Genomic DNA, 27254 nt, shown 5'->3' with positions numbered 1-27254 from the left:
CAAAAAAGTATTGTGGCCATCTTATGGCCAAATAGTAAAACTACACCCAAAAACAATTTTATATATAAATACATGGTTTTATATTATAAATTAACTCATTACCTCCCACACTCCCTAATTTTTTGGGGGGGTAATAAAAAGAAAAAAAAATTACAATTAAAAAAAATACATAAATAGTTACCTTAGGGACTGAACTCTTCAAATATTTATGTCAAGAGGGTATAACACTGTTACTTTATAAACTGTGGGCTTGTAATTTGGGATGGATGCAAAACTGAAAAAAATGCACTTTTATTTCCAAATAAAATATTGGCGCCAAACATGACAGGGACATAATTTAAATGGTGTAATAACCGGGACAAATGGGCAAATACATTTCATGGATTTTAATTACAGTAGCATGCATTATTTAAAAACTATAATGGCCGAAAACTGAAAAATAATGATTTTTTTCCCCACATTTTTTCCTATTTTCCCATTAAAACACATCTATAATAAAATAATTCTTGGCATAATGTTCCACCTAAAGAAAGCCTAATTGGTGGCAAAAAAAAACAAGATATAGTTTATTTCATTGTGATAAGTAATGATAAAGTTATAGATGAATGAATGGAAGGAATGCTGAAAGGTGAAAATTGCTCTGGTGCTCAAGGGGTAAAACCCCTCAGCTGTGAAGTGGTTAAAGGAGCACGATGGCGAAAAATTGTAAAATTTAAAATATGTGCAAACATAGACAAATAAGAAGTACATTTTTTCCAGAGTAAAATGAACCATAAATTACTTTTCTCCTATGTTGCTGTCACTTACAGTAAATCTGACAGAAGTGAAGGGTTTTTGGACTAGACCATCACTTCATAGGGGATTCTCAGCAAGGCTTTCATTCTTTATAAAGGTATTCCCTAAAGGATTTAAACAATGATGGCCAGCTTCCCTGCTCGCTCCAAAGTGTTTTTGGCAGTTGGACAGAGCAACTGCCATTCACTAAGTGCTTTTGAAAATAAATGAATCCCTGATAATCCCCCAATGAAGAGATGGACTAGTCCAAAACCTGTCGCTTCTGTCAGGTTTCTACTACCTACTGTAAGTGACAGCAATGCAGGAGAAAAGTAATTTGCTAATTTTAGTATAGTAGGATTTAGTATATCCTAAGAGTTTTTAGTTTTCATGGGAAAAAAGTGGTTCTGCATATTACTCATGTCTTCTCCAGTAGCTCAAATATAATAAAGGACTAATTTTCTAATGCTTGTCTCCCTCCCCCCTTGTGAAGGGAAATGTTACATATGGATAAGGTTTGGGTTCAGAGCTCCCACCTGGAAGCCACCTCTATGTTCTAAAGGACCACAGCAAGGGCTATTTTTGTAAAGCCCTGTTTCTATTTTTGCACTTTCGCTCATAAAACTTCTGACTTGCACATGCAGTGTTAACCTACTATTTAGCTTTCTGTCCGTATCATTTTTCAAACCCTACAAATCAGACAAGAGTCATTCAGCTGACACTGGCATAAAAGTCTCACTGGCAGCTGTGAGCAGTCAACAGTGCCCTTTGAATTCATCAAGAAAGGGATTTCATGATAAGTACAAACATTCCTCCTTTTTTGATAACTGAGACTTCATGGAGTAAATACATTTAAAAATACAATAGTTAAGAAAAGGACACTCACAATATAGCACATGAAAGAGAGATAAACCAGATTGACAATTCACAGATGGGATACAATTTTCAATTTCTTAAAACATAATTGACAAAAAAATGTAGTGACAATGAATATATTATCTACATAAAAGACAATATACAATGAAAGTACACAATGTATTCAAAAATAGCTCTGAAAATAGGGGATGACTGCACATGACAAACATGAAGATTGGGATATAAGGATATCAGCTGGAAATCAAGAGGTTTTAATGAAAAATGATAATGAATGTCAGTCATTATTAACAATATTTTTCTGTTCTAATTATGGAAAAATGGATTACATTTATCTCACTAAAATCTGTAATATGTGTTAATATATCAGCATAATCTCCGGGTGGTATCTTTGGATCCCTTCTGTATATTTAAATGAACTGTGTGGATGCTTTCCACTATACAAGTACTTTACAATATCACTGTGTAGTAACATATGAGTACTAGCATAATCCTCATTTTATAATTCATAATTAGTAAGACAGAAAGCTACTTTAACTAGATCTGAGTGCATTAGGGTTATGTTGCTTGAAAATGAAATGTATTATTGCCTGATTACATTTACACAGATCTTTCAAATCTGAGTTAGATCAATGCTGTATCAAACAAGTTTGCAAGATTATATAATTGACTGCTTATATGCTTAAAATTTAGACTGCCACTGAGAAGTACTTCGTATTGTGGAATAAGTCATTCTGACAGAACCATGAATCAATCTGTAGAGTGGATCCCTGATATACCAGGCTGATGTATAACCACTTCAGCCCGCAGGTGTTTTCACCTTAAAGAGAACCTGTACTGAGTAAAAATATTTAAAATAAACACATGAGGTAACTTCAAATGAACATTACAAAGTTACCTTGCCATCAGTTCCTCTCAGAAGCTCACCATTTTCTTCTGACAATAATCCCTTCCAGTTCTGACAATATTTTGTCAGATCTGAAATATATCAGTTGCTGTCAGTAAAATATCAGTTGCTGTCAGTTATAGCTGAGAGGAAAACAGATGTACCAGGTAATGTCCATGTTTCCCTATGGCTCAAGTGGGCGATGTTACAGTTTAACTGTGTGCTGACCAGAAAGCTGTTATGGCTAATGGCCATTTTCAAAATCGAGGATGGAAAAATTGCCTTGATCATAGTGAACAAATAGGACGCGGGACAGGAGAAAGACACTGAGAAGTAGACTACATGGAGGGTAAGTATGACTTGTGTATGCTTATTTTGACTTTTATTTTCAGTACAGGTTTTCTTTAAGGATGGAAGAAATATTCCCCATCAGTGCTCCTTCCTTTCATTCGCTAATAATGTTATCACTACTTATCACACCTAAATGATCTATATCTTGTTTTCTTCGCCACCAATTAGGCTTTCTTTCTGGTGAGCTGCTAGTTTGGAGGGGTTAATGTTCATCACAGAGTAAAGCACATTGACATCACTTATGCACGTTTGGGTGGCGTGTGAATTTTGTAATCTGAGACTGCAGTAATGCACTATGTGCGGCCTTTGTTTGTGTTTTAGGATTAAGATCCTGGGAGGAGCGCTGTCACAACAACGTTGACTAGTACAATGTATGGCGACAATATTATATTTGGAAAAAAGGGTGCATTTTTTCAGTTTTGCGTCCATCACTACTTAGAAGCCCATGGGCTTGAGTCACTAACCGGCGCTAAGTGTTAGCGCCAGAGTGAAAAGCCACTTAGTGCACGAAATAGAGCTTTGCATGCATTAATAGCCGCGCAAATCTACATCGCACACAGCACCATGCACTTCGATAATGGTGCACGGTGCGACAATAACGTTGCACCCAATGCGGCGGTTTGCAACATTTCCAGCACAGCGGGTGCAACGTTACCGTCGCACCGGGCGCCATTATTGGTGCACCGCGCTGTGCGCGTAGTGCACGGTGCTGTGCGCGATGTTGGACGCAAACCACCTAACGCCCTGGTTTGTGCCCACAAAGTGTTAAGGCTCACTAACCGGCTTAGCGCCGGTTAGTGAATTAAGGCCCATATAGGCAAACAATAACAGTGATATACCCTCAAAACATACAAATTAAAAAAAAGTACAGTCCTTAAGGTAACTTTTTATGTATTTTTTTTTAAACTGTGATTTTTAATTATTATTATTATTTTACATGTGTTAATGTTTTGCAGCTACGGCGGAGGTGGGGGGCTTCATAGGGTTTTAATAAATATTAAATACATTTATTTTTATAATTTTAACTGTAATATTACTTTTTGACCACTAGATGGCACTTTACACTACCCTGGAAGTTACCAGGAAGTGTACGATCTTTTTTTTTTTTACATTCTTTCACTTGTGTTTTTTTTGAATCAACATGCCTCATGATTCAAATCATGTTGATTCAACAACAGGGGATCGGTTGCCTTGAGGGGAACACTCACTCCTCTTCCACAATCGATCCCCTGTAATAGCCACCAGGACCGAGCACACACCCGCCGGGCATGAGTGCGCATCCTCCACAGGGCCGGATTTGTGGAAAGGCATTCAAGGCCGGTTCCTAGGGCGGCAGATTTCAAAGGGCGCATTGCAAACATGCACGCCGAAAATTGTAAATTGCTTGGTCCGATCTGAGTCATCCAACTACCTGCTGCAAAGTCCTATGATAACTTCAGTGCCGCGGGCAGCAACGGACATATCTCCGCCCTCCGGCTCCTCCACCCCAGTTCCTGCCTGTCAGCCCGCTGGAGGATTGTGGGGATTCTGGGGAAGTCAGTGGCAGTGTGCGGCGCAATTTGGCTGGAGGCTGCTGGCGGCTGACTCGGCTTGGGTGACTCAGCGGGTGCGTGGCTGGTGGTGGCTCATCATACACACAGCAGCTCCAGGACTTCTGGGAAGGAGGGAGACAAGAACGGGGGAGGATGAAAGAGAGCCAACTGCATAGAGGAGGGCGTCAGAGGAGGAGAGGAGAGAGGCAGGCACCCCTCACCCGGGACAGTGTCGGCTCCATGACTATGAGAAGAAACAGGCTGCGTGAGTGACAGCTGGGGGAGGAAACAATGGACGGACTGCAAGGCTCAGCGTGAATCAAGAGAGCACCTGAAAAGCTAAAAGTGCCAGCATAGCCTTCACCTAAAGCACTGCAAGTGTCAACATAGCCTGTACCTGTTACATAGTGCAACAGCCAGGTACAAGCAATGCTGACACTTATAGTGCATTACACACAGGCTATGCTGGCACTCAGGGGCGTAACTAGGCCCCACCGGGCCCCCCTGCAGATCTTCTGAGCGGGCCCCCCCCCCCCGGGGCCCGCTCGCGGCCGTTTTGTGGGTGCTGGAGGGGTGGCAGCATGAGGGGAAAGCCTTGCCCACAGTCGGCGGGGAGAGGGGTAGTTCCCCCCTCTCCCTCACCTCGGGGCTCTCCCCTCTGCGCTCCCCTCCAGCCCGTAAGTGTCTGTGGGGCTGTGGTGGGCAGCGAGCGGCGGGCAGATACATACCTGCTTCCGTGCGTTCCATCGGAGACTTCTCCCTCTAGCGGCTGACGTCACTTCCGGAAGTGACGTCAGCCGCTAGAGGGAGAAGTCTCCGATGGAACGCACGGAAGCAGGTATGTATCTGCCCGCCGCTCGCTGCCCACCACAGCCCCACAGACACTTACGAGCTGGAGGGGAGCGCAGAGGGGAGAGCCCCGAGGTGAGGGAGAGGGGGGAACTACCCCTCTCCCCGCCGACTGTGGGCAAGGCTTTCCCCTCATGCTGCCACCCCTCCAGCACCCACAAAACAGCCCCAAGCGGGCCCCAGGGGGGGGGGGCGGGCCCCCCCGCAGGTGCAGGGGCTGCAGGGCCTATTCCTACGCCCCTGCTGGCACTTTTAGTTCTTCACACACAAGCACATATAGATTATACTTGTACTTGTAGATCATAACATACAGGCTATACTGGCACTTGTAGTGCATCACATACAGGCTATACTTGCACTTGTAGTGCAGTTTGCATTTCAAGTACAAGTATAGTCTGTATGTGATGCACTACAAGTACTAGTATAGCCTGTATGTGATGCAATACAAGTGCCAGTATAGCCTGTATGTGATGCAGTACAAGTGCCAGTATAGCCTGTATGTGATGCAGTACAAGTGCCAGTATAGCCTGTATGTGATGCACTACGTGTCAGCACAGACTGTGTGAGAGGCACTACAAGTGCCAGCATAACCTGTGTGTGGCACTGCCAGCTTAGTCTGTACCTGTGGTGAATAATCACTGGTACTGGTCTACTTTAGGTATGGTGAGCAGACGTTCCACTTTGCTGGGGACACGTCCTGTCCTAGGCTGAAATTTGTCCCAGGCAATGTCCCGGGTTGTCCCAGGTTGGCCGCCGGACATCCTGGCTGCGGGACTCTGGGTGGTTGCCCACCGCCCAAATCCAGAAGATGTATGGCAGCTCCTACCCTCCTCCGAGGTGTGTAGGCAGGTGACGGTGCCACGACTAGCACATACAGGACTGCACTCCACCTGTCAGGCCAAACCACTTCCTCCCTCTTGGTAGCGTCAGGGAGGAAGAAGCAACAAAGTCACATGATGCCGTGCACACATGCACTCTATCCAACAGTTTTTTGGCACCACAACTTCCCACCTGTGGGCGGTCACATGGCTGTGTCTGATGTCAGGATTAGCCATCTACTGCTAGGCAGGTGCGATTGCGGCAGATTTGACCCCAAATCACAGCCAGCTCTGGAAGATGCGGGGTAAGGGGGAGCTGAGGACACACAGGAGAGGTATACACAACAGGCTTGGTACCAGAGACTTTGTCAGTGTTTGGTGATTGTTTATGACACTGTGCAACAGCGCAGGAAACATGAGTTTGTCTTACCTACTAGCTGTTTGTTTAATGCACGCGGCCACAGCTCGGTCCTCAATCTGAACCGTATCTCCCTGTGTTTTCTAAATATGCTATTAATTTAAAAAAAATGATCAGATAATTGTATAGCCAATATTCTAAAGAGAAGATGCCAATGTGTGTCCACACCTAATATACATATCAAAAGACAGCTCTACACATATATATGGTGTAAAGATATGAACAACTTTATTTCTCAATCCAAGTAAAACAATTAAAAACTCTTAAAATCTCCCGATTCAAATCAACAGTAATTGATATTCCAGCTCATAAACAACAATAATACAATAAATTCATAATAATCAAGCAACGTACAGGGAAGGCCACAAAAAATGCCTAGTGTAAAGTGCTATAGTATAGGTGCCTAGTGCAAAGTAAGCATATGCTACATGTATAAGTGCTATAGTATAAAGTGCCTGGTGCAAAGTAGGCAAATGCTATATGAATGAATGCTGTGCAAAAAACATAGGGGACAATTCATATGTCCATGGTCCTAGAAAAATGAAAAACCTCACACAATAGAATATAAAATATGAGAAAACCTCGCCCTGCAAAAAGAAAATTATTGAGTCAAAACACAAACAAATATATACATACAGTGCATGTTACATGAAAAGCATGGCCTTACCACAACGAGCTGGAAGCCGGGAGAAGGAAACCTGCACTGTATGTATGATTTTGCACATTGCAACTAGTTGTAGTTGCTTTGCACGGTGATTGTGTGTGTGGGGCTTGTGTGCATGAGCAGATCCAGCGTTTTGTGCTGGGGCTGGACATGCACGTGATCTCTACACACACACATATTTGTTTGTGTTTTGACTCAATAATTTTCTTTTTGCAGGGCGAGGTTTTCTCATATTTTATATTCTATTGTGTGAGGTTTTTCATTTTTCTAGGACCATGGACATATGAATTGTCCCTTATGTTTTTTGCACAGCATTCATTCATATAGCATTTGCCTACTTTGCACCAGGCACTTTATACTATAGCACTTATACATGTAGCATATGCTTACTTTGCACTAGGCACCTATACTATAGCACTTTACACTAGGCATTTTTGTGGCCTTCCCTGTACGTTGCTTGATTATTATGCATTTATTGTATTATTGTTGTTTATGAGCTGGAATATCAATTACTGTTGATTTGAATCGGGAGATTTTAAGAGTTTTTAATTGTTTTACTTGGATTGAGAAATAAAGTTGTTCATATCTTTACACCATATATATGTGTAGAGCTGTCTTTTGATATGTATATTAGGTGTGGACACACATTGGCATCTTCTCTTTAGAATATTGGTTTTGTCTTTTGCCCTTTTTTTGTGTCTTTTGATACAAAGTTATTGAGCGCTCATTAAGTTTTTGATCAGATAATTGTATAGTTGATAAAGTATGTTGACCAGGCGTCCTGCTTTACCTGGGACAGGACACAGATTTAGGGTCCCCTGTTTCTCTGGCCACTTTGTTAGGTACATCTTGCTAGTACTGAGTTTGACACCTTTTTGCCTTCAGAACTGCCTTATGCTTCATGGCATTTCTCTGAAATTTTGATACACACTGACATGATAGCATCACGCAGTTTTTGCAGTTATGATCTGCTCAACCATGATGTGAATCTCCCATTCCACCATATCATGGGGAAACTCTACTTTATTATGTGTTTGGGGAATGTTGTCTAACTACCTTTAGGGTCACTTTTCCTGTGTTTTAACTTACATTGCAGTTAGCACTGTCCGTGCCATGGCCACGCCTATTTTTCGCCACGGCTACCTCACTCTGAATCCCCCCACCATCACCTTATCGCTTATTTAGAAAAAGAAAAAAAAAAGTTAGGATTGATCAGGGGCTGGTAATAGTGGGCCTAGGGGGCGGCTGGTGATAGTGGGCCTAGGGCGGCAAAAAGTACAAATCCGGCCCTGATCCTCCACAAAACTGCTGGATGAACATATCCGTCCAGATTGCCGCTAAGTGGCTCCTGCTGGACAAATATATTTGTCCACTTAAGCAGAAGTGGATAAACTCTATGGACTCCTAATCAGTTTATGGATGCTCTGTGTGCTTTAGCAAACAGCAGAATCATTAAAAATGTTTTTTGAAGTTTGATGGTAAACTTGTACAGGGATCTGTAGGGCTCCTTACTAGTTCAATATATTCCCAGTTTACGCTGTAGAATCAAACTCCTTCCTTCCCAGGCCACCACTCATAAGAAATTTTAACCACTTGTGCCCATGCTACAGTGTAATCATGTCCTTTTTCCCACAAGTTTTAGCAGAAGGACATGCTAGCAGGTGCTTATGCTCATCCCCAGGGGCAATAAGTGGGGACTAACCAGGGAGTACTACTCTGGTATCAAAATTCAATCCCACCTACCAACCTCCAGCCCTGGCTGAGTTCAGCAGCATCTGGAAGCATGACTGGTAGATATTTCATATTCCTTTTGCTTCCTGTTGGTATCAGCTCTCCCTCTCGTTTGTACTAATTCCAACCGCTTCTGTAAGCATTTATAAGGCCCCAGTACTTGTTGATGCAAGAGGCTGGCATTAGTACAAATAAGGGGAAGAGACAATCACTGAAGGAACTAGGAAGTGTAGTTAACAGCCACACTTCCAGATGCTGCAAAATTCTGTCAGGAGGATCCTCTAGGCCACAGGGAAAGCTCCACTAAACCCCAGGAAAATCTATAAATAAGATGGGGCTCCCTTAAATCACCAGGGCAAGCTTTAACAATAAAAGGTGGCTATTACTATGGATGTTTTGCCACCTCCTATAACCACACCCATTTTGAAACCATGCCCCCTGAATAATAGAGCAACTAAGTACCTTTTCCACAAACCTGTGGTTGTCATCCCAACCTCCCCCCTTCCCCCTCCCCATTTACCTTTAGACATAATTTTATTATCATTGCAATACTAGGGGGAAAAAAACCTTTATTTCCCAAATAAATCTTCACCATATGTTGAAGCAGCAAGAAAATGTAAGTTTTATACTAAATGGGATAAATTAAATCTGTTTTTATTAATCTAGAGTTGCACATTTTATTTTAAAGTAATAATAGGTAAAAACTGAGAAACTGTGAGTTTTATTTGTATTTTTCCTTCTTTTTCCCTTTAAAATGCATAGGAAATAAAATAACTAGTGGTAAAAAAAAACCTAAAAAAAAGTCTAGTTTGTCCATGAATCCATTAAAAGTGAAGGTCCCATCAATCAACATTTTATCACCTTGTTGATTGAACAGGAAAGGCCACTGTCCTTGCAGATCAAACAGGATGGAGTGCATTGGCCTGCAGGAGAAGATGTTCTTGAGGTATAGCTTTGTTAGTTATGTACCGCATTAGATAGAGCTGTTATTGATATTGCATCAGATATGATCTAAAATCAAGTGGCACAAGGTGGTAAATGATCTTATCAATATAAGGCAGATATCAATTGTTTTCACATCTAACACTGTTAACCCTAATGCTGGGTATACACCATGACATTTTTTTGGGGGCAGATAGATGGTTCAATAATATCCGACATGTCCAATCTGATTTCCGATCATTTTTCTGATCAATTTCTCATGGAAGTGAATGGAAATCAATCAGAAAAACGATTGGAAAATCGATCAGCTAAATAGATTGTACAGTAAATCTGCTGAAAAATCTCATTGTGTATTCCCAGCATGGTAGGCAATCTTTGAAAGATCCTCTGAGTTGTAAATTTCCATCAGCTATGATTTAATTAAAAGAATTGTTGGAATCATTGTTCACCTTGCTTTGCATGTGATCATTTTTTTCAGAGACTGTTTATTACATCCTTCAGAGTGTGTTCCATGTTTGGCCTGGCATTAATGAAGTGACTAAAAATGTTACACTAATAACTAGGCACACCAGACAATAATAGCAACCACTATACACATTCATTCTAGTAAAAAAGAAAATAAAACTGGAAAACAAATAAACAGGACTCTGAGGGCACTAAGCAATCAAATAAATAACAGTCGAGTTTAATTTTCCACCAATGATCAACTCCAAAATGCTGATTTTATTTGATTGTGGATCCGAACTATTAAATGAGATTTGAGTAAATTTTCTCATATTTCTGTGGTTGATGATGTGAAAATCCGCAGTCAATCACAGGCACTTGTCGGCCACACAACAGTGTGATTATAAATCACCCATGCAGTTAGTGTTGCACATTGTCAAACTATTACCTCAGTGTATGCTGCCTGGGCTGCTTGTGGTTTTGCCCTTGATTTTCATTTTACATTTTCCTACACTTCCCAATGTAATGGGACATTCAGTGTGTAAACAAATTCATGCAATGATTTCAAAATTATCTGCATTGTACGATTTAAATACAGTGAGATTTAATGGAGATATATTTGAGTCCGTGTCATTCCAAAAACACCCTCAATATTATTTATCATAATAAAAAACTCCAATAATATGCAAAAATAGGTGAGCAAGGAATTGTATTGTTGATTTTCCCTCTGCAGTGAGCATTTAATTTATCTAAAAATAACTTAATCCTCGAGTGAAACAATTAAGTAAACATGGTTTGATACAATGACATATACCGTAGAGTAAGTGGGAGCTTTAACTGTGACTGAGTGGAAGAACAAGGGAGAATAATGACAAGTAAACATGCCGTACAGCGTATTTTATGCCTCTGATTGTTGTCTCTTGTCATCCTAAATCCCCATTCATACAGAAATTTTGTTACAACATCCTCAGAAGGCTTAGAGTAAGAAGATATGAAAATAATAAGTCACATAATTGTTTCCAAACTACTCAGGGCTTTGCATTTAAATTTAAAGAGAAGCTGTCACCTAGGCACAAAACTTGTGCATATGCAGTAGTTTACTAGTGGAATGAAACAAATTTGTGTTACTGAATCATTGTTAAGTATTAAAGCTGAGATGGGGCCTTAAAAAGAAAACCTACCCACCTGGGGCTTCCTTCGGTCTGGGGTGAGGGAACACTCACAGCCGGACTGCGCCTGCACCGACTGGACGACTTACCGGGGCCAGTTGCGGACAGGCGCGGAGCTAGGGGGGGTCGGGGTAGGACAAGTGCCCCGGGGCGCCTGGTCCCCAAGGGCGCCCTCCGCCTGGCTGAGCTGCGGGGTTTTTTTTTTTTTTTTTTCCGGCGGGTGAGGGGAGCAGCGCAGAGAAGAGGGAGAGCTGTGCGGACGGTGGGGAAGGGGGGCCATATCCCCCCTCCTTCCCTCACCTTAGGTGCTCTCTCCCTCCCTCGCTGTCCCCTCCAATGTCCAGGTGGCTGGGCTGGCAGCGGTGGGCGGAACTCACCTCCGTCTCGCTCCAGCGCGGGCGGAAGTTCGGGTGCGCAGCCGCTGCTCTGGTCTGGACCAGACCAGAGTAGTGGCAGATCCATCCGGCGCTGCGACGAGACGGAGGTAAGTTCCGCCCGCCGCTGCCAGCCACCCGGACATTGGAGGGGACAGCGAGGAAGGGAGAGCAGCTCTTCTCTGCGCTGCTCCCCTCCTGCTGGGGAGGGGGACACCTGACCTGGCTACCTACTCTGGGCACATATACCCCTGCCTACATATACTGGACTTATATCCCTGGCTACCTACTCTGGGCACATATACCCCTGGCTACCTACTCTGGGCACATATACCCCTGGCTACCTACTCTGGGCACATATACCCCTGGCTACCTACTCTGGGCACATATACCCCTGGCTACCTACTCTTGGCACATATACCCCTGCCTACATATACTGGGCATATACCCCTGGCTACCTACTCTGGGCACATATACCCCTGGCTACCTACTCTGGGCACATATACCCCTGGCTACCTACTCTGGGCACATATACCCCTGGCTACCTACTCTTGGCACATATACCCCTGCCTACATATACTGGGCATATACCCCTGGCTACCTACTCTGGGCACATATACCCCTGGCTACCTACTCTGGGCACATATACCCCTGGCTACCTACTCTGGGCACATATACCCCTGGCTACCTACTCTGGGCACATATACCCCTGGCTACCTACTCTGGGCACATATACCCCTTGCTACCTACTCTTGGCACATATACCCCTGCCTACATATACTGGGCATATACCCCTGGCTACCTACTCTGGGCACATATACCCCTGGCTACATACTCAGGGCACATATACCCCTGCCTACATATACTGGGCACATATAACCCTAACTACATATACTGGGTACATATACCCCTGGCTACATATACTGGGCATATATACCCCTGGCTACATATACTGGGCATATATACCCCTGGCTACATATACTGGGCACATATACCTCTGGCTACATATACTGGGGACACATACCCCTGCCTACATATACTGGGCACATATACCCCTGGCTACCTGTTCTGTGGACATCTCTACCCCTGGCTACCTGTTCTGGGGACATCTATACTGCTGGCCACCTATTCTGGGGACACCTATAGACCTGGGGCTACCTATTTTTGGGGAAGCACTGCTGTCAGATTGAGTGTATTTTGGGGAACTGCTGCCAGGTGAGAGGTGTCTACCATATTAAGGGGGCATTCTGCCTATTTATGTGAAATGCTGTCTATTTATGTGCCTCATGACTGCTGAATTTGTCTTGTTGGGGGCCTCATGGTTACTGAATTTGTCTTGTTGGGGGCCTCATGATTTGTTGGGGGCCTCAAGATCGCTGAATTTGTCTTGTTAGGGGCCTCATGATTGCTGAATTTGTCTTGTTAGGGGCCTCATGATTGCTGAATTTGTCTTGTTGGGGGCCTCAGGATTGCTAAATTTGTCTTGTTGGGGGCCTCATGATTGCTGAGTTGGTCATGTTGGGGGCCTCATGATTGCTGAGTTGGTCATGTTGGGGGCCTCATGTTTACTCATGATTGCGGAATTTGTCTTGATGGGGGGGCTCATGATTGCTGAATTTGTCTTGGAACATGCTGGAAGGTACATACTGAGGGAGGGTGGGTGAGTGTGAGCCTGCTAACCTCCATGTACATTTGAAGGGGCGTGACCAAATGTGGAGCACCCATAATCACGCTCACATTTGGTCACGACCCTTCACCTTAGGGGGCGCATTAATAGTCTTTGTCCCCGGGCGCTGAAAACCCTAGCTATGCCTCTGGTTGCGGATGAACCAGGCAGCTACTGAGGACGACAAGGGAGTGATCAGGCCGGAGGAGGCTGGAGGAAGCCCCAGATATGTATACTTTCTTTTTAAGGCCATATCTCAGGTACACTTTAAGCCTCACTAAACGTAATGAAGTGGTATGTTGTGAAAAAACTGAATATATTGTCTGAAACAAAATCAAAACACAATTTTGTACATATTACACCAATCATGTTGTAATTTTAAGGACCCATTTTACAATATATAAACACTCCCCTCCCCTAGTTTTGGAAGTTGGCACTTTTCATATCAGCTTCCAGGTAAATGGCTTATTCACACTTACTAAGCATATTAATATCTTACAAATGTGAACTGTCAACTTCTGCTTGTACCTGGACAGTTAACTTAGGCCTCGTTTCCATCTATGCGCTTCTGTCTGCTTCTGTCCGCTTTTCAGCAACATGTATCAATCTGTAACATTGATGTGCTGAAAAAAAGCGGATAGAAGCGGACAGATGGAAACAAGGCCTTACTATAACAAAAAATGATGAGTTCTCAAGTTAGGATCTTTTAAGCTGTTTTTGTGTTGACAGTGGTTGGGTACTTGGGTTTAAATTTTCTGTAAGGTTGCATAAGTCTGGATTCACACTGGTGCATTGTATAACACACATGTTATAATGTGTGTGCATTACAATGGAGACCAGACATAGACTTTTTTTTACAAAGCCAGCATGCAGCGAGTTAGAATAACACGATCCGTTCAGGGGCGTAGCTAGAAATGACTGGGCCCCATAGCAAAAAAAAATTATGCCCCCCCCCCACGACCTTCCAACCCCACAGACCTCGGACCTCCCACCCAAACATTTTGTGGGGAAATCTGATTTCCCCACAAAATGCAACCAGATTGTCGCCAGATTTCCCTACAATATGCAACCAGATTGTCGCCAGATTTCCCTACAATATGCAACCAGATTGTCAGCAGATTTCCCCACAATATGCAACCAGATGTTTGGCAGATTTCCTCACAAAATGCAACTAGATTGTCGGCAGATTTCCCTACAATATGCAACCAGATTGTCGGAAGATTTCCCAACAAAATGCAACCAGATTGTCGGCAGATTTCCCCACAATATGCAACCAGATTGTTGGCAGATTTCCCCACGAAATGCAACCAGATTGTCGCCAAATTTCCCCACGAAATGCAACCAGATTGTCGCCAAATTTCCCCACAATATGCAACCAGATTGTTGGCAGATTTCCCCACGAAATGCAACCAGATTGTCGCCAAACTTCCCCACAAAATGCAATCAGATTGTCGCCAGATTTCCTCACAAAATGCAGTATATGTAGTTAGGTCTATAGTGGGCTAACATTAATTACCTGGAGGGAGGGTGGTTGGGCAGGCTGGCACACTATTTGCGGTGCAGGCACTGCACTGGGTAGGCAGTTAGGTAGACGGGTGGGAGGGTAGGCAGATAGGTAGACGGGTGGGAGGGTAGGCAGATAGGTAGCCGGGTGGGCAGTTAGGTAGCCGGGTGGGAAGTTAGGTAGAAGGGTGGGCAGTTAGGTAGCCGGGTGGGAAGTTAGGTAGCCGGGTGGGAAGTTAGGTAGCCAGGTGGCAGGGTGGGCAGTTAGGTATCCGGGTAGGCAGTTAGGTAGCTGTGTGTCAGGGTAGGCAGATAGGTAGCTGGGTGGGCAGTTAGGTAGCTGGGTGGCAGGGTAGGCAGATAGGTAGCTGGGTGGTAGGGTAGGCAGTTAGGTAGCTGGGTGGGCAGTTAGGTAGCCGGGCGGGCAGTTAGGTAGCTGGGTGGCAGGGTAGGCAGATAGGTAGCCAGGTGGGCAGCTAGGTAGCTGGTTGGGCAGTTAGGTATCCGGGTGGGAGGGTGGGCAGTTAGGTATCCGGGTGGGAGGGTGGGCAGTTAGGTAGCCGGGTGGGAGGGTGGGCAGTTAGGTAGCCGGGTGGGAGGGGAGGTAGCTGAGTAGTTAGTGGTGTAGGGGCCCGACCCTTATCTCCCGTGCCTCACCTGGGGTCCCCCCTCCTTCCATCAGCGGCGAGAGATGGCCCCACGGCAGCCCTACGTCACAGGGGGCCCGCAGCTACCTGTCCTGAGAGGACTTTTTTGTTTATTTTTATTTTCGCAGGCCGGCCGGGGCCCCCCTCCCTCACCTCGGCGCCTCCCCCCTGCCTCACCTCAGGTCCCCCCTCAGCGGCGAGAGAGTGGCATATACAGGAAGCTCCGGCGGGGTAATCAGCCGCTAGAGGTTCAGCTGCCTCCCGGGCTACGGTGTCCCCACTGTATTGCTGCTTGCAATAAACAGGAAGCGGTGCGAGCAGCAATACAGAGGTGACAGCGTAGCCCAGAGGCAGCTGAACCTCTAGTGGCTGTTTACCCCGCTGGAGCTTTCTGTATATGCCGCTCTCTCGCCGCTGAGGGGGGACCCGAGGTGAGGCGGGGGGGGGGGGAAGTGATGGAGGGAGGGGGGCCCGACCGGCAGGCCGGCGAAAATAGAAATAAACAAAAAAAAAAGGACAGGTAGCTGCGGGCCCCCTGTGACGTAGGGCTGCCGTGGGGCCCCATAGCAACGCTATGGCGGCTATCCCCATTGCTGCGCCACTGGATCCGTTACAACGCAGAGATATGAACGGGCTCATAAAATTGTATGGGCAGTGAGTTGACATGCAGGATTATTCCGGAATGCAACTGAGCACTGTGAACTATCCATAAATGGCATTTTGATAGGTATTTTGTGTAGGTGCAACCAGATCCTTCAGAGCTTTATCAAGGAATATGGGTTTTTGATTTGCCTTTTTATATTTTGCTGTTATTCAGTTGGTTGAATATTCATACATTTTGGATTGTTCAGTACCCAGTTTTGGGAATGTAAAACAATAAGGTGATTGGGCAGGTGATTTATAGGCAATGTTGAAGGAAATATATAATCATGTGATATTTTCATATACATTTCCTTAATATTTTCATTAATTATTCATTTTCTTACTCCTAGCGCATAAAAGCCTTTTCCAGTAGCTTCTCTTGAAAAGCAGATACTATGTTTACCATTTTTTCTATTGCTGATGATGTGCTAATCGGAAGTATATTTTTTGTTACGGATGTATAATTGTCAGAAAGGGATTTTTAATAGGTTATTTCATGTAGGTGCAATCAGGTCCTTCAGAGCTCTACCAAGTAGTGAGGGTTTGGATGTGTCTGTTTTTGTACAAAATGGCAAAATGGTCGAGATGCATGATATACCTAAGTAAGCAGTGTCTTATTTCATTATCTACAAAGAGAGAAGCACACCATTTTTGTATCAAGCACTACAAAGCCTCAGTGGTGGTGTATATATATATATATATATATATATATATATATATATATATATATATATATATGTGTGTATATATATATATATATATATATATATATATGTGTATATATATATATATATATATATATTACACAAGTGGGTTTCAAGCACAGTTGTGGATTCACCAGGCCTCTATACTGATGTACAAGTAACACATTATATTTCTTTCATTTTCAGAAAATGCCTGGCTGTTAATGTCTACAGCACACTGTGTGGCTGTATCTAGGACACACACCGCAAGTTCATACTGCTAGGTTTATACTTTCATGTCCATATTTTACATATCTCTCCCTTGTGTTGCTTGCAATATAACCTATTTACACTGAGCCGACCGGCCACTCATGGGGAGTAACATTTATACATATGTTATACAGCGTACACCCCTGCATGGCAGATTTTATTTTTATATTTTTTTACTCTTATCTTATAAGCAGGGTTGCTTAGCAACCCATGACAACAGCGAGGTGTCATCTACACCTCCTCTGTGGGCAGTGCTCGCATGTGGGGGCCGTTCCCTAAAGGGAGCTACTCTCAGATGAACCTAATTGAGGGCTGAGACGCAAGCTGCATTCCAGGTTAGGGGAGGACAGGAAATAGACGAGCGCACGGGTGGAAGTGACATCACCGCCACAGAGCCATCTATTCAATCAGATAGCCGGTATAGACAGTGGCCGTTTGAATAATCTGGCCACTATGGCGAAAACCCTCCTCCTGCCAAGAGCCGCCCCCCTGCTGGATTGGAGGGTAATTACAGGGCGTGTTACTAGACTGATGTACCTCAATGGTGTATGCAGCACTCACCCTCCAGACCCCCAGCACCCATGTATAGGTAAGAGTACCAGCACACTGGCACCCTGCAATCTGCATACTGTTAGCAGGTGCGTGGTGGCCGATACACCCCCGCCACACCTTAGTTCCAACCTCCTCCCCACCTATATATATGGCTGTGCCAGACGGGTTACTTCAGCTATGACTGGGGCTTTCTATGATGGGGTTTTTTTTTGTAAATTTGTAAACATGTGGTGTAGGATGTTTATGTAACTACTGTATATATGTATAGCACACTTTCTGATGAAGCCTGTTGGTGAAGCATGTCCATGTTAAAGTCTATGTACAGCACGTTGCACTACTTGTAATGTGTTAAACTCACCCGTCTGAACCGGAGGTGTTGCTGGGAGGACCAGACTCTAGGTGAACGCACCATCTCTGTTCCATCACAGCGTTTCATCGTCCTGCCCACACACCGCGGAACTGTGAAGGCATCTGCCAAATCCATGGGATAGCTACACCTCGCTCCAGTGTTCCATACTGCAGTCGAGGGGGATGAGCAAAGACCCCCATGGTTTGACCTAGATGACTCATTGAGCCCTCCACAGGAGAGCACCCATAACCATGGAACTCTACCTTTTAACTTTTACTGTTGCTTATAAAAGTAAAATTATCATGCTTTTACATATGTACCCATAGGGCTATGTCCTTCTGGACTTAAGTGTTTGGCAATTGTTTTCCCTGGTACTTTATTTCCTTCGGTTAGTGTTTTTTGACATTATTGTCAGATCTGACAAGATTAACTGCATACTTGTTTCAGGTGTGATTCAGACCCTACTGCAGCCAAATAGATCAATAGGACTGCCAAACAACTGGTATTGTTTAAAACAAAATAAATATGGCAGCCTCCATATTCTTCTCACTTCAGTTGTCCTTGAAGTGACAAATGTAACAATTTTATTTGTGTCTCTTATTGCTACTCAGCAACACTGGCACAAACAAATACAACTACAAGCAGCACTATGAATCTAATAGCTGCTATCTGCAAAATAGGGCTATCACAATGTTGCAGTGGAAACAATACTGTGTGTTATACTTGTAGTTCTGCAGATGCATATAATACATGCCATAAAATATAATTCAAAGTAGACCCATGCTTAGAGATTTTGAAAGCTGTCATAGCTGACTACATGCTAAAAATGAATGAAAGCTATTGAGAACAATTTAAAAGTTGACTAGAAGACTCCACTTTATAGTGAGAAAGCTTAGAACTTTTCAGAGAAAATAAACCATTAAAATAAGTGTATACTGTATATGGAGGGCCCTAATTGTCTCATATGTGGTAGCACTAAAAGTTTATTTAACATCTATAAAATCACAGTCTGCTTTTCAGACTTAACCACTTTACCCCCACGCGTACGAATTTCTCCGACCCTTTTTCCATTCTTTAACCCCCAGGGACGGAGAAATCCGTACTTTCCGCGCTCCCGCCACTGCCCGCGCTCCCGTTCGCTCTAGCGCACACTCCCGCTCATAAACATGCCGCTGGCCGCTCGCCCGCAGATCAATGAACGGGAAAGTCCATTCCCGTTCGTTGATCTAAGCCCCGCAATGATCTGCTGCTTATCCGCTAAGCAGCGCGATCATTGTGAAAAAAAATAATTCTCAGCCTCCTAGTACTTCCTGCAAGCGTCCGGAAGGACAAATAAATTAGTTTTACACTAAAACTTAACTCCTTACCTCCCACACTCCCCAATTTATTTTTGTAATTAAAAAAAAAAAATTACAATAAAAAAAAATACATAAATAGTTACCTTAGGGACTGAACTTTTTAAATATTTATGTCAAGAGGGTATAACACTGTTACTTTATAAACTATCGGCTTGTAATTAGGGATGGACGCAAAACTGAAAAAAATGCACCTTTATTTTCAATTAAAATATTGGCGCCAAACATTGTGATAGGGACATAATTTAAACGGTTTTATAACCGGGACAAATGGGCAAATACATTTCATGGGTTTTAATTACAGTAGCATGCATTATTTGAAAACTATAAAGGCCGAAAACTGAAAAATACTTTTTTTCCCAAATTTTTTTTCTATTTTCCCATTAAAACACATTTAGAATAAAATAATTCTTGACATAATGTCCCACCTAAAGTAAGCCTAATTGGTGGCGAAAAAAACAAGATATAGTTCATTTCATTGCGATAAGTAATAATAAAGTTATAGACGAATTAATGGAAGGAGCGCCGAAAGGTGAAAATTGCTCTGGTGGTCAAGGGGTAAAACCCCTCAGTTGGGAAGTGGTTAAAGCACGATCAACAATGTGTCCCTCTCTGCATTTCTCACATGAACTTTATCTTATCTATGCCTATCACTAACCTCCTCCTACCTACTCCTAAGACTAACCTCCCCCTATATATGCCTAACACCAACCTCACATAACTATTCCTAACACTAGCCTAACCCCTGTATATGGCTAACACTAACCTGAAAACCCAGAGCTGCTGAATTATTAAAACGCGGCATCTAAACAAAAACTCAGCACCTAAATTACCCCCTAGGTGCTCGATTATATTACAGTTACCATTTCTGCTCCCCTGTCGCTCTGCCGAAAGCTGGTGTTTGCCTACACCATAGGCAAACTCCGGCACTCAAATTACACACTGGGTTCCACTACTATATAGCCACTAATTACATAGCAGCCTTTAGCGGCATCCAAAATACCGTCTGCCCTTTCACCTGATTTGATTAACCCAGCCATAGTGCAGGAACAGGTGGTACAATGCAGCCACTGTTCAGTTCCAGTCATTAATGCAAGGTCTGCTATTGTGTAATAAAATTAAGCCCCGTAATTACCCCTCCCATTGCCAGCAAGATAATCAAAAAGCCTGTCGTTCGGCTATAGTGTAGCCAAACTTCAGTGCACTGCAGCTCCCAGTAAGTGACTATATAGCTACTCAAAACCTCATGACAGCCACCATCCATGCAGTATGTAGTGGAACTCAACCCCCACTATTTTGTTTGAGCATAAAGTTCCAGTCACAGAGTTCCGACAGGTAGCGGAACACCACCGCTGCTATTTTGCTTGGTTGATCATTGAAAAAAAGCATAGGAATAGCCAGTAGTAGAATATCAGTAAATTTACTGATATTCCATCACTTCATCCATATAGCAAAATATTGGTAATACTTACCGGTATATTATACTATGGCCCAACCTCCCCCTACTCTCACACAGAACCCTCCCCTGGTCATGCCTACATTTAACACCCCCCCCCCCCCACCCTGGTGGGTTCCTAGGCTTAACCCCGCTAGTGAATGCCCAATCTTAACCCCCTAGTGGCCAAGTAACCTTAACTCCCTGTAAGCACCTAAACTTACAGAGGAACTCCAGTGAAAATAATGTAATAAAAAAGGGCATCATTTTTACAATAATTATGTATAAATGATTTAGTCAGTGTTTGCCCATTGTAAAATCTTTTAAATCCCTAATTCACATTCAGACATTTATCACATGGTGACATTTTTACTGATGGCAGGTGATGTAGCTGCTGCATGCTGTTTTGGCAGTTGGAAGCAGCTGTAAACAGCTATTTCCCACAATGCAACAAGGTTCACAGACAGGAAACTGCCAGGAGTACCACGGTCCTCAGAGTTTCTTGTGGGAGGGGTTTCACCACAATATCAGTCATACAGCGCCCCCTGATGGTCTGTTTGTGAAAAGGAATAGATTTCTCATGTAAAAGGGGGTATCAGCTACTGGATGGGATAAAGTTCAATTCTTGGTCGGAGTTTCTCTTTAACACTCCCCATGGACACCTAACCATACACCTCTTTTGTGGGCACTTAGCCTTAAACCCTGGCTTCCTGTTGAAAAGGTAGCACACTGTAATATATTTTAGTGGGTGCCCTTTTCAACTGCTCTGCGCTATCCTTGCTGCTGTGATAGTAATAGTATTATAAAAGTAAAAGCAGCTGGTGCCATTATTAGATAATAAAGACAATTGTGCTGATCCAGAGAAAGCTTCATTGAAAATATTAATGACAATGAAGCAGTGAATGGCATAGACCGTATGTTTATGTATGCTCATGGCACCACATGTGAGACCAATATTGTAACGCTGCAGGACTAAGAAAACCTCTCTGTGCATTTTTGTTGTCTAGATGATAATTATTCTCCAAGGGAAAGCGTCAGGTTTTAATATCTCAAAGGCTTACTAACCCAATTAATGCAACTCATGCTAAATTATCCAATTAAATGATACTGTGTATGGCATCTATTCTGAAAGACTGCCACATTTATTTAGTAAGCGGCTACTGGTCATGATACAAATGAACAGGGAAGCTATCCATGCACGGCAATGTGTAATATCTGTTCAATATTAGCTTGCATCATTCTAGGAGCAGTTTTATACTCATGCACAGGCACAGTTGCTTGCTGTCCTGAGAATAAAACCATTTAATATGTAAGCTTGAGGCCATGAGTAAAAAGTGACTTGTCATTAATGACAAATATATGTCACAAATCAAATATTTATGCTTTATGTTTAGGGTGATAAATGTGTTCTTGCCATTCCATCTCCTTTTTGCTAAACCTCTTCCTTATGAGGTATTAGCATAACAGTGTTTATATTCTAAAAGAGGTGGTCACATGATTTGGGCCAGGCATTTATACAGCAAAGCAGCTTATTGTAACCCAGATTTCTGCATGGCTTGATACATATGCAAGCTAGACACCTTGAAAACCAAATTATCTGCATCTTGAAAGCAGATTTTTCATCAAAACAGTAATGCCATTTTTGCATTTTAATACATCACAATATTATTTCCTGAGACGGTGAGGTTTTTTTTTTAGCGTGTGACAATATTGTTTATGATCATACGGGCAATATGAGCATTGTAGAACAAAGGCACAACTGTATGATTTACAAAACCATTACAGGTCCATAACATATCACGAATTCAGTGGTAACGGTTTCTCAGGATATTCCATGTGGTGCTGATGAATTACCCATATACCAATAACACCTCAATGTGTGATTTGTCTATAGGAGTGATGATTTCTTTCCATTCATTAAAAGATGCCAAGATATCTGACATTCACTATATGAACAGAGGAGGGATCTGATGGCTGGTACCACGAAAGTCAGCTATATCAATCTTCCTGAAGTACACTTTAAGACAGTGGAGGTGGGGGAGAGGGGTTTGATGCTTCATTACGCCCTCTGCAGTGCCTTTCAGAGAAGGAATCTCTGCTGCTGGACTGGCTGGGGAGGTGTACACCAGCAATGAGACTGGTAATGGTAGGACTGTACTGAATACAATAACGGTGGTGAGGCCAATGGTGAGGGATTAAAGGTTCCCTCAGTTTATAACTAGGTCAAAAATGTAAATACTTATTAAAATGAAGACATGTCAATGTGCCCATTAATGGTTAAGTTGCCCATTCATGATACAATCGTGATTGCACAATCGTACCCCTTTTATGTAATACGATAGACTAACTTAACCTTCCTGGCGGTAAGCCCGAGCTGAGCTCGGGCTATGCCGCCGGAAGGCACCGCTCAGGCCCCGCTGGGCCGATTTGCATAATTTTTTTATTGCTGCACGCAGCTAGCACTTTGCTAGCTGCGTGCAGTGCCAGATCACCGCCGCTACCCGCCGATCCGCCGCTATCCGTCGCGCCGCAGCCGCCCCCCCGCCAGACCCCGTGCGCTGCCTGGCCAATCAGTGCCAGGCAGCTCTATGGGGTGGATAGGAATCCCCTTTGACGTCATGACGTCGGTGACGTCATCCCGCCCCGTCGCCATGGCGACGGGGGAAGCCCTCCAGGAGAACGGGATCTCCTGATCGCCGATCGCCGGCGGCGATCGGAGGGGCTGGGGGGATGCCGCTGAGCAGCGGCTATCATGTAGCGAGACTTTGTCTCGCTACATGAAAAAAAAAAAAAAAAAAAAAAAGATTTGCTGCCCCCTGGTGATTTTTTAGCAAACCGCCAGGAGGGTTAAAGAGGAACTGTAGCGAAGAGGGAAAAAATAAATCAATACATTGCAAAGTGGGAAGTTTAAAAATAGAAGAGAGATCAAGAAATGATTGATATTCACCATGTAATTTGTTCATACTGTTTGATCCACATTCAGTCTACACGTAATCATCTTTACTACTAGCAGACATGGTAAAAAAACAGACAACACCAACTTCCATTGTCTATAATAACACCCTCTAACAATGCGATAGGGTAAAAGGTTATTTTTTATAGATATATGTATGGAAAGAGGGAAATACTGGTTTCTAGGCACTTGGAAACAGCTGCTATTTCCCACAATGCAACAAGGCTCCCACAGTGAGAGGTCAAGACCTAGGTGCTAACATCACACTGTGGGAGGGGTTTCACCACAAATCAGTCATAGAGACCCCCCTGATGATCTGTTCGAGAAAAGGAATAGATTTCTCATGGAAAAGGGGTATTGGCTACTGACTGGGATGAAGTTCAATCCTTGGTTGCAGTTCCTCTTTAAGTACCTATTCACTAAGTTTACCCTTCTAATATGTAGATTTGATAAGAATGTACAATCAAGATTAGAGGAACTCCAAATTAAAGGTTTCTTCTAAATGGAAAAACAAGCAAAAAAGTACACCATTTTCGACTTTCCACTTTTGAAAGCTATTTTTTATGCTAGTTTTATGAAACCATTTTTATTAGGAAAAGGGTTTTGATCTTTACTGATTCAGCTTTGAAAATTCACAACTTACTGTGAGGTGAAGATAAGAGGCTCTATAAAAATGAATGGAGTAAAAGGCTGCCACTCACTACAGTAAGTTTTCATTGCAACTGTTATTTCAAAAGTAGCCGTAGGTGGCTCACTGACTTTTATTATGGCCACTTACTGCTCTTTTCTGAACTGGTGCTCTGCTGCAAAAGTGATTGGCAGGATGTTTGATACAATTTTCCAAAAGCGATCCGCATACTTTATGCCGGGAACCCTCAATATATTGTTCCATTTCCACATATACAGGGATCTGGCCAATGACAGCTTCGGGGCCCTGGGATGTCCCTGTTGTCAAATTTACAGGACAGAAGACATTATTGGTACTGTGGTGAAAGAACAATAAATTGACGGTTCCTTGCTTACAGTCTGTAGACCTTCTTTGAAAAATAGCTTGGTACATGGTATGGATTCAGCACCAACTAATTGTGGAGTGGGCAGTCTATTGGATTGTTTGATACAGGCACATGAGTTTTCCATTGTTCTCAATTGCCTTTGCCACTCTGAAAGTGGCAAAAAAGTGGACTTTTATAAAGAGACTAGTAGACCCAAGCCCGTTTAAAAACGGGCTCTAGGTCTTTTTACGGCCGCCGCCGTCAGTGCGCATGTGTGCGCACGCAACCGCCCACACCCGCCGCGCACCCGCCCACCTCGCCTGTTCGCACCTGCCCACCTTGTCCGCCCGCGCCCGCCCACCCAGCTCCCTGGTCCCAGTTGTCCGTTACTGCGCGCATGCGCAATAACAAAAAACCTGGGACACAGGGACAGCTGCTGGACGCAGCAACACTTAGGTTTTATTAGGTAGGATGATAAGTTTGTTTGGCACGTTTGTGCTAAATGACAGGAAAATAGTGAACATTGCAAATGTGTTAATTGTGATAAATTGGGCAAATAAAAATGTTATATTAAGGAAATATTTAAACTTTTTCTGGTAAACAGGCAGTTTGCCCTCAATAATAAATAGATTTAATTTGATTGAATATGCATATTATCACTGCCAAGTATGAAGGGTGTGATTTTCACAGTATGGCACAGGTTCACATTACAGGGTGCCCACACTAGCAAATCAGCACTTCAGGAAGTTATATACAGAATATGTAAGAAAATAAAGCTCTCTAGTGTCAGCTGCCTGTTTTGGCATCTATAGCATCTTTAGGGGCTCTAGTGGTCATTTTGGAGAAGACAGAATCCTGTTTTGGTGAATTGTCATAATGGAGAGCAAAACCAAAGTTCTTCCCAATTGTTCAGAATATAACCAGCTATATGGAATGAGGACCAGAGCAATAGGATGTTATTGCTGTTACTATTGGAATAACATGTTTATAAGGCCACGTTCTCAGTGGCCGCAACGCAACGTTCCCTGTGACGGCAGGATCCCAATGCAATGGATAGGGACAGCCATGCCACATGTTATGCTTTTGTTGCTATGGGTAAAGTAAAGTGAAGTCAATGAAAAGTATTCTTCACCCTTACTGTTAACGTGTGTTGACCAGTAATGCACTGCATGCAGTGAGTTATCATACTGAAAACACATTATACTGCAACTCTCCCACCACATTGTGAGCATCGTATGGGTGATTCATTGCAATGCAGCAAGGTGTTACAAAGCAGCCGTTAAACCGCAACGCAGCACTTTGAACAGGGCCTTAATGATTTAAAGAGAACCCGAGGTGGGTTTGAAGAATATTATCTGCATACATAGGCTGGATCTGCCTATACAGCCCAGCCTCTGTTGCTATCCCAAACCCCCCTAAGGTCCCCCTGCACTCTGCAATCCCTCATAAATCACAGCCACGCTGCTGACAAACAGCTTGTCAGAGCTGGCTGTGTTTATCTCTATAGTGTCAGTCTGCTGCTCTCCCCGCCTCCTGCAGAACTTCAGTCCCCGCCTGCATCCCTTCCCTCCCTGCTGATTGGAGGAGGCGGGGGTGCAGCTGAGACTGACACTACAGATGTAAACACAGCCTCACAGCACGGCTGTGATTTATGAGGGATTGTAGAGTGCAGGGGGACCTTAGTGGGGTTTGGGATAGCAACAGAGGCTGGGCTGTATAGGCAGATCCAGCCTCTGTATGCAGATAACATTCTTTAAACACACCTCGGGTTCTCTTTAACTTTATTCTCAACAATCTCTATAGAAACTGTGTTTCCTAAATATGCTCTGATACATTTTGCCATGAACAAGCATGGCCCATAAGTAGCAGTGCACATGCATGATCTGAAAACTTCTGTACCCTACTCTTTTTAGTTTTATTTAGTCTGCATCTTTATGGAAAAAAAACCCCACCATTTAAAAATAGAACAAATAATAACTGCCAGGTAGAGTAAGGTAATGTTTGTTTCCTAGATAAAGCCTAAAGTACATTCACTGTGTTGTACACAAAGCCATCTGACTGAGACAATTAAGGGATTAGCCCGACACCATCATAAGTCCATTCCACTGCAGCCCAGTCATTTTGAGCAGCTCACACTTCATCATTTCCCCATTGCTTCTTTGGAGAGAGCTATTCCCTAGCAATAAACAGAACAAATAAATGACATTTAATCATGACACAGTGTCAAGGAGAAGAAGAATGTACTCACCCCAGGTAAAGTTTTAATATTGTGCAATGCGTTCTGTGCTTCCAGTGCTGCTTTTCTTGTATAAAACGTTACAAAACAACAACCTGCGGATCATACACAGAGAGGGATTAGGAAGTGTCTGAATATAAGATCCA

At 43.4% G+C, this 27254-nt stretch overlaps 1 protein-coding gene across 19 annotated transcripts in view; it reads right to left on the bottom strand.

The window, feature by feature from the left end:
* The window catches only part of CELF2 (CUGBP Elav-like family member 2), a 688411-nt gene that overhangs the window by 250951 nt on the left and 410206 nt on the right, over nucleotides 1-27254 (bottom strand). For all 19 annotated transcript variants that reach the window (XM_068276071.1, XM_068276070.1, XM_068276073.1 and 16 more), the window contains exon 3: nucleotides 27121-27203. In XM_068276071.1, the coding sequence (XP_068132172.1) occupies nucleotides 27121-27203 (83 nt within the window). The remainder of the gene's footprint in view (nucleotides 1-27120; nucleotides 27204-27254) is intronic.

The sequence above is a fragment of the Hyperolius riggenbachi genome, chromosome 3, assembly GCF_040937935.1.
Source record: "Hyperolius riggenbachi isolate aHypRig1 chromosome 3, aHypRig1.pri, whole genome shotgun sequence".
Lineage (NCBI taxonomy): Eukaryota > Metazoa > Chordata > Amphibia > Anura > Hyperoliidae > Hyperolius > Hyperolius riggenbachi.
This window is presented reverse-complemented; position numbering and strand designations above follow the sequence as displayed.